At 43.5% G+C, this 12336-nt stretch overlaps 1 protein-coding gene across 1 annotated transcript in view; it reads right to left on the bottom strand.

Annotated features, from left to right (window-relative positions):
* ITPR3 (inositol 1,4,5-trisphosphate receptor type 3) overlaps positions 1-12336 on the bottom strand; it is a 110321-nt gene that overhangs the window by 27702 nt on the left and 70283 nt on the right. Inside the window, exons 22-34 of the mRNA XM_066625290.1 lie at positions 11887-12083; positions 11550-11679; positions 11086-11143; positions 10665-10830; positions 9560-9724; positions 8616-8684; positions 8081-8206; positions 7317-7439; positions 5752-5952; positions 4745-4996; positions 3715-3840; positions 2230-2355; positions 405-525 (exon numbers count right to left, since the gene is read on the bottom strand). Coding sequence (XP_066481387.1) covers positions 405-525; positions 2230-2355; positions 3715-3840; positions 4745-4996; positions 5752-5952; positions 7317-7439; positions 8081-8206; positions 8616-8684; positions 9560-9724; positions 10665-10830; positions 11086-11143; positions 11550-11679; positions 11887-12083 — 1860 coding nt within the window. The remainder of the gene's footprint in view (positions 1-404; positions 526-2229; positions 2356-3714; positions 3841-4744; positions 4997-5751; positions 5953-7316; positions 7440-8080; positions 8207-8615; positions 8685-9559; positions 9725-10664; positions 10831-11085; positions 11144-11549; positions 11680-11886; positions 12084-12336) is intronic.

The raw sequence follows: 12336 nt of genomic DNA, 5'->3' as shown, positions 1-12336 counted from the left end.
ACAGACAGGAAGGAGGTCCAGGCTATAAACACTAATTCCCTGGTTGATATTCTGCATCCCTATAATGCCCATGATGATACAGCCTGTTGGCTCTGCTGAAGGGTAACACTGCTGTCCTCATGTATGCCGCAGCAAAGACTGAATAAATTCCAGCTCAAAGCTAGAGACCTGTAACAAGGCTGCAGCACTGCAAATTCGTGGTGCCTTATGTGTGGCCATGTCAAGTGCAACAGCAAAAGCAGTCAAGATGCCACCAGTCCAAGCCAGATCACTAAAGTCTGGGCTTTGTCTTTTGATGACTTCTTGTTGTTAACTTCCCCTTGGTTGACAACAGAGATAAGTCCCATACAGACCACCCTTTTCTCATAATCCAAGACAGTTAAGAATGGAGCCCTGGTCCTTACCAACCATAGCCAGTGTGCGGATACAAGCTTCCACAGAGCTCTTGTGTTGCTGCTGCAGCCAAGGACATTCCAAGAGCCTCATGGTAGACTGGAGGAGCTGCACCACAATGGTCTGATGGGTCTGCAAGAGCGGGGAGGCATTTGAGGGCATCCTTTAACATCAAATTCTCTTTCTACAGCTTCATCAGCCTCAGTAGGGGCACAACTAGACAAGGCAGCAGGAGATTCATGACAGGAACACTGACAGTTTTTTAGAGTTACCAGCATCCAGCCTGCAGGGGTTGGATGAGATCAGGGCTCTGGGTACTGGGAGATGGGGCTAAATGTTTCCCCACCACCATTTTTCTAATCCAAACTGCACCCCCTCCAAAGTTGCTGTATGCCCTATAGGTAGAAGTGTGATTTTTAGGTGATAATGAAATAAAAACACATAATATTGTTTCTGCATTTCTCATTTTTGGAAACAAAACAAAAACAAAATCTGTGAAAACATAAAACTGCTTTCTAACACCTCTACACATTACCTCTACACACTACTTCTATATGCATGGGCAGGAGGTCTGGTCTAGAGGGTAGAGCCTCCATTTGCCTGAAGATAACATCTAAAGGTCGCCAGTTCAAGGCCACCGGCACCGTGCGACCTTGAAGCAGCTGACAAGCTGAGCCGAGTTATTCCATCTGCTCTGAGCGTGGGAGGATGGAGGTCAGAATGTGAAACCAGATCAAGAAAGTAACACCTGAATGTTGTGGTTCTTGTAAGATAGAACATTCTTTCAAATTGTAAAAATCCCTACGGGGATTTAATTTGCCTGCCTATGTAAACTGCCTTGAATAAAGTCTTGAATAAAGACCAAGAAAGGCGGTATATAAATACCTGTATTATTATTATTATTATTATTATTATTATTATTATTATTATTATTATTATTATTACACATTGGTCATAAGCTGCTTGGGCTGGACGGGAGGCATGGGTAATGACTGCGGCTACATCTGCTGATGCTATACCACTTGTATCACCTACCTGGTACACTTTTAAAGCGATTATAATTTATAATTATAATTTATAAAAATGCACCCTTGGTATAAAAACACATAACTTTCTGCACTTCTCATTATTGTCAAAGAACAAAATCTGCAAAAAAAAAAATCACACTTCTACCTATGGAGAAAAACTTACAGGTATCATATGGGTACTTGTATGTTTTGACCTGTGCGGCCAATAAAAATTTTGAGGAAGGAGCAATTCAAACAAAAGGAGCAATTCAAACAAAACTGATAAGGGAAGCAAGAGTAAATCTCCCACCTCCCTCCAGTACCATGAACACTGATCTCATTCAAGGCTCTCACAGTTTCATTCACCATTTTAAAAAAACAAAACAAGAGCAATCTAGTAATGGATCTCCTGTCATTATGTCTTGCAGCAGCGTTAAGATAGCAAACTGATTCCTGATGGCTGTTTTAAGATTCAAAGCCTGAGTTCAGGACCTGCTCAACTACCAATTGCTAACCTTATTTGAATGGGATTTAAAATAACAAAAATAATATACAATATGCAAACGGAATCCTCGTTGTGGCCACAACAAATGTCTACTTCTCCCTCTACAGGTCACATTGAGATTCTATGACACTTCCTTGGACCTTTTCACCAACAAGGCATATGTGCCAGTTTGATTCCCAAGCATATTCATCCATCATCAGTGTATCTACCCCTCAGGCCATGAGTACCAGTAAAATCCTTTCCAGATCACATTTGTGGTTCCAAAACATAGTGAGAAATGGGGGGGGGGGGGAGGATTCAAGAGATTGAACTGTCCATTTGTACCTGGAGGGAGGTGCTGTTTTCAGAGAAGGGGGAACTGAAGAAGGCATTGATTGTGTCCAGCACCACAGTCAGCACATATTTCTCCAAGGCAGGATCTGACAATCGCTTTTCACGTTTCTTGCATACCTGAGAAGGTGAGGGAGGAATACACCTTAATTTTCAGTCTTTTTTGAGTATTCAAAGCACTTCCCCACATATTATGTCAGAAATGCTTACCCTATAAGGGAGGTTGGTATTATTATCCACATATTGCAGGTTGGAAGCTGTGGCGGAAAGAGACAGGGATCTGCCTAAGCCTATATGGTGAGTTCATGACTGAGGTGATGTTTGAATTCAAGACCCAAAGCACTCTCTTCATTACTACACTATAATAGTTGTGATGAGACATCAGTGAGTGAACACATACAAAGCAATACTCTAAAGGCACAGTAAACTTGAACAGTAACCTTGCTGAGGCTAAGCAGGTTTGGGTCTTGGCAGTAACTGGATGGGAGACGCTGGGAATTTTACATAGCTGCCTTGAGTTTCACCGCAGAAGAATAAATGGAATAAATAACAATATTCCGCAGAAGAAAAAGTAGCACAAAGGGAATAATTACAGAATAATATGAGTTTGGAATCAGTGCTCAAACTGGGGAAAAAATGTAGGAGGCCCTTCAGGAATTCTACAAACCCAGTCTCCTGACTACCTCAGTTTTAACCAAATCATGGGTCCCTGATGCCTTCTAAAAGCAGTAATCAATGGGTCTCCGCAAAGGTGGGGTGGAAGGACCTTTCTAGCTCCTGATGCCATTTCCAGCAGGCATCTGAGAACCTTGAAATCAAAGTTAAGAAACTTTGCCAGCTTTGGCACAGAGCCCCAATGCTGAGGCTTTCTGCCAAGCAGGAAAAAAACTGTGTATCACCGGTAGTTATAATGGAAACATATAATTTGAGGAAGCCATTCCTTGTCACAAAGAACACAATGACAATAAAACAGCATCCCACTTGGCGAATGGCATATAGAACTGCAGAACACTGAACATAAGGAAGGCTGAATCCATCTGGCCAGCATTCTATCTTCCAAGAGCGACTGGCCAGATGCCAACAGGAAGTTCACAAACAGGGCATGCAATTCATTCCCCACTGATAGCCTCTAGCATTTGGTAGTCAGAGATTTATTGTCAAAACACCAAAGGTGTACTGGCTATCATGGCTAATTTCTGATAATAGACCTATCCTTCATGTGGTAACCGAGTCATTAAAAAAAAGCAATTTTTGCAAATAGGACTGCATTCTACAGATGGATGAGGTGTTGTGTGGGAAGTCATCCTTCTACCATTTTCTCCAACAAATTGCTCACATAGCTGTTGTTGGCAGAGTACCAGACCAACACTGTCCTACACCATGGGCAAAGTGACATGTTTTATTTTTTTTCTTTCCCTGCAGTCAGGGCAGGTAGACCCTTTCCCTCTTATCCCAACTTGTTTAGGCTCCAACACCCACCCTGGCCATGTCAAGGGTGAAGTTCTCAAACAGTGTCCAAATGTGGTTGCTAGTGTAGATTTCCTTCATCTCCACCTCTGTGTCTACGTAGCAATGGTTGACGAAGTTTACATAAGCAATCTTCACCTGGAAGAAAAGAGAGGTGTGTGGGTTAAGAGCATGGTGCAGGATAGTGAGAAGCAAAGCAAACACCCTCCACACTTAGCAGACTCTCCATTATATTAGCATCTTTGCCCTTATGAGCACCTCTGATGAGCTGCCCCTGAGCACCACCCGCAACTATCTCGACAAGAAGGGGAAAGGGGATTTGACCATATAAGCAGCTACAACAACAGCATCAATGCCTCCCTTGCCCCCCCCCCAGTGGCTGAGGATGATGGGTTAATCCATTTTATTCTCACAACAATCCTCCTGTGACTGTTAGTCTGACAGAGAGCACTGTGATGGCTGTACGAAACCTCTATGTTCAGAGACAAAATGCCACAGTTGCTGAAGACCAACAAGGGGGTGGGAAGGGATGTTCCCTTCAAGTTTAGAGGCAGCTGAATGCCTGCTGTGTGAAGCAGGACTAATAGACAGTCTGAGCCAGCAGGTCTCACCTTACAGTGACCAGCCCAAAGTTGCACAATATGTTTCATCACTGAGAATGAATGCAAGAGAGGGCACTAGGATACAGGTCTCTTGTTGTCTTGTGTGCTCCCTGAGTTACAGCTCCACCAGCTCCCTGGTGGTGAGATACAGGAAGCTTGACTAGATGGGCCTTTGGCCTGATCCAGTGGGGCTCATCTTATGTAGAAGGGATTTATCCAAATGTGATAGTCCATCCATTAAACCACGTTGGCTCTTCTACTTGGCTCTTCTACAATTTCCCAAGGCTAGCTAATGTGTGCTTGTGCAATTCGTTTTTCTTCATATAAAGCTGGGTCTTGGAACATGATAACTGCAGCTCAGAGCGCAACAAGAGAACAACCACAAAGCCACAGTCCTTGACTCTCCAAGACTATGACAGCCATCTACATCCCGTCGTTACCTCTGTGATGCAGTCTTCATGAGTGACCACCCGCACCACATCCTCCAGCGGAAGCAGAGATGTGCACTTGATCTCTGTGTAGACATTTTTGCCTTCAGCACAGGCTGCCAACAGATCCACCAGAGAGATGTGATACATGAGGGGGCTGTTCTCCTCTACCCCATCCCGGGCTGCTGTCATCATCTCCAGCAAATTTGCCAAGGACGTCTTATCGTTATAGAACACGACCACGTCATCCCCAGCATTGGTCAGCTACAGAAAAGGGAGAAGACATCTAAGCAATATGGCTTATTGGTTAAACTTTTGTAAAGAGTCATTTTTGTCCACCCCACCATTGCCCTGTTGTATGGTGGAGCTGCATACAAATATTTATACAAGAAGTTAACAAAGCAAATTACACAGCAAGAACATAGTGGTCTATATAGTACATTATCTGTACTTGTTGCAGAAAGAAGCCCTAGCTTGGAAGGCCATGGGCTCAGGCCCAGTTAAGGCTTGATAGGTATTGGGGATGGAAATGAGGTGGGGAAATGACATTCTCATCATCCCCAGAACAACCAAACTGCACACATATCAGGAGGTCTCACCTCTTACCTGACCTTCTGACAGACAGTTGAGAGAGAGAGGCTTTGGAGACAAGAGTCCAACCTATCTCCCTGTCCTGACACCCTTACCCCATCCCACTCCACCCCAAGAAGTAGGTTTTTTCTTGTAAGCTTGCTATTATATGTGTTATAGGCTATGTACAGGCAATTGATCCAACAAGAGACAACCAAACCTTTGCCTCAGCATTTCTCAGTTTGCCCTTATTCTCTGAAATTACAAGAGGAACTGCACTCAGATTACCCAGTTCAGTCCACCCTGGCTTCTCAAGGCCTAATGTAAGCCTTAGTTTGAAGCTTCCTCTCAGTTTCCTTGTTGCCCTCTATCTTGACTTGTCCACTCCTCTCCTCCCTTTTTCTCAGTTTTCCCAGCCGCCTCCACTCCACAAAAGACTGGATCCTCACCTCCGTCATGATCATGTCCTGGCACTTCTTGATGTACTTGCCCTCAGCCTTGATGATGGTGTGCAGGAAGTCCAGGTACTGCACATGACGCCCATGTGTGGCCAAGCAGTGGATGAAATGCTGCAGCACTGTTTCACTGATTTCTGCGCAAAGCTGATAGTTATTCAGGAAAATGTGCTGCATTGTTTCTGCCTCCAACAGCTGGCAAGAAGAGGCAAGACTGAAGGTAGAATCTCAAAAGGCATAGATGGGGTCACGCACATATATCTAGACTATCTCCTTAGGATAAGGAGCTTCAGTCCTTGTTTTCTCCTATGAACTATTAGAATATTCTCTATAGTCACTTTTCTATCTCTTTGTCTCCTTTATATCTCCTTTATATTGAGAGCCAGGATGGTGTAGTGGTTTGGGAGGTGGACTTAGACCTGGATGATCCAGGTTCAAATCTCCCCTCAGCCACAAAGCCCCCTGGGTGACCTTGGGTCAGTCACTTTCTCTCAGCCTCACCTCCCTCACAGGGTTGTTTTGAGGACAAGAAGGAGGGGAGGAGCAGCTGTGTAAACCACTCTGAGCTCTTTGGAGGAAGGGCGGTATAAAAATGTGAATAAATAAAAATAAAAAATAAAATATCTGTTTTATCCTTTGAGGAGCTCAGAGGGGTATACATGCAGCCAAATCCCCACAACTTTGGGCTACTGATTCTCTTTCAGCCTAACCTACCTCACAAGCTTCTTGTGAGGTTACAACAGTCAGGTACGTTAGGCTAAAAGATAGTTAGTGATCCAAGGTCCTCTCATTCCGCTTAGCTTTTGGTTTCACAACCTGTGGAGCAAAGGAAATAGCTGAAAGCCTGCACTGACAGGCAGCCCAATTCTATGTTTCCTGGAGCCGAAAGGAACAGTGGCTCCACAGTGCCAAAATAGATACCACTGTAACCTGCAGGCACAGGGAAACTGCCAGAGGTTTCCTCAGGGAAACTGCCGGAGGTTTCCTCAGGGAAAAAGAATTTTCATCCTTTTCCCCTGAGGAAAGCCCCAGGCCCTGCAATGGGGCTTCTCAAGCCTGCACTGGATATTTTTGCTGGTGAAGACTTCAGAAACTCCAAGTGAGGCTTTGCAGCCCAACACGGAGAGTAGGATATGGTGGAGGAGACCTCCGTTGATCCCACTTCCTGAGCCAGTCACTCCTCTTGTTCTACCCTCCACCACTTCAGAACACCTTCCCCAAACTCCAACAAGCCACACCGCTGCCCAGCGGTGTAACTTACCCTTTGGTGCTCTCCTACAGCATCCTTCTGGTGCTGAGGTTCAGCGCCAACTGGCCCTGGCCCAGCACCAAAGCTCCCTCCTCTCCCAGTGCCATAAACGTGCTTTATGGCACATTTGCAACACCCAGCACTGGCAGTATGCTCAGAAGAGCACAGAAGATTGGGCTCTAAAGAATATGATGACTCATCTCTTTAATTGAATGAATTAATATCTTTAACTCTTTTTGAACACAATTCTCCCTCTACTTCTCACCCTATTTCATTCTCATTCTCCCCCATCCTCCAACATTTCTCTTACCCCAGGGGTGAGGAACAAGTTGAGGTGTTTATGAAGAAGGGTCTGATTTTCTTGATTGCCGGCACAGAACTTCTGCAAGAACTGGTGGGTTAATTTGAGAATTTCCAGCATCTTGGTGTCACCCTGAATATGTTCATAAGAGCAAAAGATTAGTTTCTACCACAAAGGATCCTGGCCTAGTCCATAAAATGTTCATGAATTCACACTACTGAATGGGAAAGATTGCTCACTCATTTTCGCCACTGCACATGCATTCACCAAGGAAGATTTGAATCACCTTCTGCAGTCCTGTTCTATTTCTGCACATCAGATCTTCTCCTGACCCATACTGAATGACCCAAACTGAACCATGCATTTTACAGGGTTTTACATGGTTTTTTAAGACTGTGCTTCTTCTGACAAGCCGAAAAACTTCCAATATGGAAGTGCACGAACTTTCCTTTGACACAAAGGCAAACTGAGACTGACTGGACTTAAAGCATGTTGTTGAACATGAGGGCAAAGTGGAATGAAAACAGCAATAGAATCAGTTGTGCAAGAAAGCTCCAAAATCTCCTTCCTTGAAGATTTACAAGAAAAGAGCAATAGACACCTGTCAGGAAAACTTTAGGACACCCTGTATGGGGGAGGGAGAAGGTTGAATCAGAAAATTTCTTAGGCCCATTCAAATTCTATGACGTTCTATGAGATCTCAAGAAATTCTTGAGTGTGTGTGGTCTGCTCTCCTAACCAGGGTACTGAGTCTTGCATCTTCTTCCCCTCACCTTCTCATAGGGGATCTGCAGCAGGTCCAGCATCACTTTGTGTGCATCCATGTTCTTCAGCAAACGCTGTTGCTTCTTTCGCATCTGTTCACCAACTCCGCACATTTTATTTAGCCGCTCCAGAATCTGGAGGTAAGCAAAGAAAAAACTCAACCAAACATGAATTAAGGGGAGAAAGCACCCACAAATCTTATCCTGGCCTCTAGAGACATAAGCTAAGATGCCTTCACATTCCCTTGCCACTGCAGAACTAAGGGATGCTTCTTAGCTCAAGGTGTCTTATGGCTGGAGACATCCCTGCTCAGGATATCATTTGGGCATCACCTGTCATCATTCACCGACTTAACCCAGCTCATCAGAAGTGGGATGGAACTCTATCCTACCCTAGGCATTGTGTTACAAAACCCAGTAGAGCCCAGTATCTATGATAGATACTGGGCTCTACTGGGTTTTGTAACACAATGCCTTTCTCCAGGGTATGCTAAATATGTGTCATCATTGTCCCAGACCCACAACTTGAGAACTGCTGACTTACTCCTTTAACCAGTTGGTAGTTCTCACTGCTTTTTTCTCCAGGGGTGCCAGGCTCCTCATCTATCGTACGCTGAAGGTGGAAGAGAAACACTATCATTATGTAGATAGCTGGACAACAACTATACACAAGGAAAACCCAACTTGGTTCATTCTCCACTAACCTCACTGATAATTCATAGAAATAAAAAATGAGGTTAGCCTACATTTTAGCCCCACATATATTTTAGGAGTATATCATGCTATGTTGTAGTAAACAAAGGACAAACAACTCTAGTGTTTCTTCACTGCAACAAAGCACACCCTGCCTGCTGGTATCACAGCCTCCTGAGGCTTCCAAAATCTCTAGAAGTCTCCAGAAATTGGTTGCTCTGACTTCACAAAAACCTTGACTGGGCTAGAATGAATTTCTGCCTGCACAAAACTTTGTTTATAAAGCCCCCTACAGGTTATTCTCTCAAACAACTGCTTGCATCACAGATCTGACCTTTTTGCTTCTGCTCTCTAGACCAACTTGCCTGTTCTGTGTTTTGTTCATCTACAATGTCTAAAGTGTATGCCTAAAAATAATGTATGAATAAAACAAGGTTATGTTTGTAAATAAGTGTATCATCCATGTAGACTTTTCAGAGAATAAAATCTATATACAAAAATCACAGGGTAAAAATATTCCAATAATAGTGTAAAAATGCAACCAAAAAGAATGAATTTCCAGAGTCCTGCTGAGAAACACCAAGTTCTTACATGTCCAAAAGACCAGGGAATTGACTTCAGACATGGTCAGTTATTATTACAGCTGACTGCAGCTCCCTGTCAATGACACATTCAGTGGCAAACCCCAGATTGCTGACATATAAAGGGTTGCAGTCGCTGAAACTCACCCAGGCTTTGAACCCGCAGCCCAGAGGCATTTTGCAATTCCTTGCCCTGTTGCTGCCCAGGCTTTACCTCTTTCTTCTCCTTCTTCTCCCCTTCTTGTCCATCTTCCCCCTTGGAGCTGCCCTTCTTCTCCACCCACAGCTCTGACTTTTCCACCATCATGCGCAGTTTGTCCAGCTCTGACTTGATTACTTTGTAGTTCTCAACATCCTGGGCGGAGATAAGCAGCTGAACCTGGAATGAGAGAACACGAACAGCATCAGCCCATTCTCCGCATGCTGTTGCCTGAAAGAAGACCAAAAAGGTTAACTAAAAATGGCATATGAAGCATTTAGCCTTCTCAAATCATTCAAAGGTCCCTCAGATCATTATCATAAAAGCCACAATTATCTCAGTCCAAAGATGCTTGTATGCGCTGCAACACTGAAATGTGGAATGAAAAGATGTACTTTCATTCAACATGCAAGGCTGTTAATGTTGCCCTGGCACATGAAAGGTTATGTGTCTGTGCCCATGGTCTGGCAGAACTACCTTCAATCCATGAGGGTTGCTTGGACTGATTGAACTGCTGGTAGTTTTTTGTTATGCTTTCAGTTGTAACTCTTCAGACAGTATCTGCCTTTTTAAACCGAATCAATGTACAGTGGAGAGTTTTTGAGAAATATTATAAATATTATTCATTTATCAATAAATTACTAAATCATTAATTAGTGTATTAATAATAATTAATTACGAGGTGGAGGCAAAAAAATACACCAACACTTTCCCACCACCAGATCTAGTTAGCTTTGTTTGTTGCTTCCCATCTCAGTGCTTGTGGCATTTCATACAAAAAAAGGTGGCTGGTTTTTTGGGTACTTACTGCTGTTATACCATCTGACCTAGTTTCAATCCCAATTACTCACACCTGAAGATGTTTCAATAATGTGTTGAGAAGTCAACCCCCAGAGATTTCATATTAGAAGAATATTAGAAGCCTTTTGGCTAGCAATGGAGCCCTACAGCACCACACAACCAAGTTTGGTCAAAACAAAGAACAGCCAATAGTCAAGCAATGATTACTATAACATTCCAGCTGCCTGACCAGCTGGGATGGATTTTAAGAAGGCATCCAAAGGAAAAAAGATGTAGAGAACATAATGAGCTGCAACAGTTACTCTGCACTGAGGGATACCTGCTTAAAGGTGTGCAGGACCTCCTGCCTTTGGCTGAAATGTTTGAAGAGAAGCTGTAGGGAGCCCGAGACAAGAGGGGGGTAGTCATGCATTGTTAAGTGGATCAGCACTCGGAGAAACATCCGCCCTCCTTCGTCATCCACTTCTAACATGCTGCTTGTTTTCCTGAACCCACGTTAAAAAAAAGAAAAGAAATCAAAACAAATTCAATCTTTAGAATCACCAACAACAACAAACTAGGAACTGATCTCATAATCTTCACACATTCGCTAGGAAAAGTTCTGACATTTGATCACATTAATGGTTTTCTACGGTGGCTCCCAACCATCAGCGGTCTCCTGTATCTACTTTGGCTCCAAACAAGTACACGCGCCATAGAAAAGATCTCTACTGAAAAAGTCATAGCTGACAAGAACTTACCCAACCCCAAACATGGCTTCAGCCTGCTCACCAATACGATCCAGGTTCATTGTCGCAGCTGAAAAAAGGAACATGTAAGCAGTTAGGAATGTTGTGCACCATCAAGAGACAAGCACACCATAAGGTACCCTATGGTGAATAGGCATTTGTGTTCACCCATTACTGATCACCCATCTTTTCTTCATCCTCTGTCTTCTTAATGGATAGTTCCAAGTTGAGATGCCCTACAGCCTGTGCATAGAGGAAATTCTTGCAAGCACACATGAAGAAATAACTACTGCATATACCTAGCACAGAATTTTCTGCTTTTAAGGCTGTCACACCACTGTGATGACACAGGCCACAGAATTTCATCCACAGATGGAGTATCTTTCTGTTTTTAGAGAATCTATTAATGAAACAGTCACATGGAATAAGAAGAGATTCCACAGGTCCATTCAAACAGGAAGAAAATAGAAGCTCACTTGTAGAGTCAAAGGCTGGTGCTGTTCCATCTGCCCCACTATCCTGCATGGGGTAGACCTCCACAAATTCTTTCTTGAAGACAGAGAGCAAATAGGAGATCCTGTAATCCAGTCTTACGTTCAAGATGAACTAGAGAAGAGAAGACAATAGAAGAGCAGTTAATCTATTTCTTCATGTTTTCATTTGTTCATCAGCTTTGCCCTAATTCCACCATCACACGTCCTTGCCCCACGTTCCTGTCAGTAAAAGGTCCATCAGAAGTGGCAACTGGGTCATAAGGTCACTTGGTCCCAAGCTCACTCTGCAGGGTGTCCACAACCACCAACTTGCTCTCACCTGCAAAATTTCCAGGATCTTCCACTTGGTCTCCATTACCACAATATTTTCATTTTCTATGCTCCTTCCCCTGTCAGCTGGCTCTGGAACTACCACGGCATTCATATTTGAGGAGCCAAAGATTGACTGCTTCCTGCTTAGCACCATGGTAGACATCATCTGACCAACACCATGGATCGACCTTCTGACATTCTTCCCTACAAAAGCAACCAGGAATCATGTTCAGCCCAAGGTTAAAATGGTCCAACATCCCCCTGAGTTCTTGCAACAACTATTTGCTGAACTCCTTAACTCCTTAACTGCTAGTGCCTTCTCAACTACAAGTCAAATCAGAAATTAATTCGAAGCCAAAAAATTATTTAGTCCAAGTCTTTGAAGAGCAAAGAGGAATCGATATACTTCTATAATGGTTCACATTTTCCACTTAGTTACACAGTTAATGTCTTTATT

Source organism: Tiliqua scincoides, chromosome 4 (assembly GCF_035046505.1).
Source record: "Tiliqua scincoides isolate rTilSci1 chromosome 4, rTilSci1.hap2, whole genome shotgun sequence".
NCBI lineage: Eukaryota > Metazoa > Chordata > Lepidosauria > Squamata > Scincidae > Tiliqua > Tiliqua scincoides.
The sequence above is the reverse complement of the archived record's forward strand: the minus strand, read 5'-3'. Positions and strand labels throughout refer to the sequence as shown.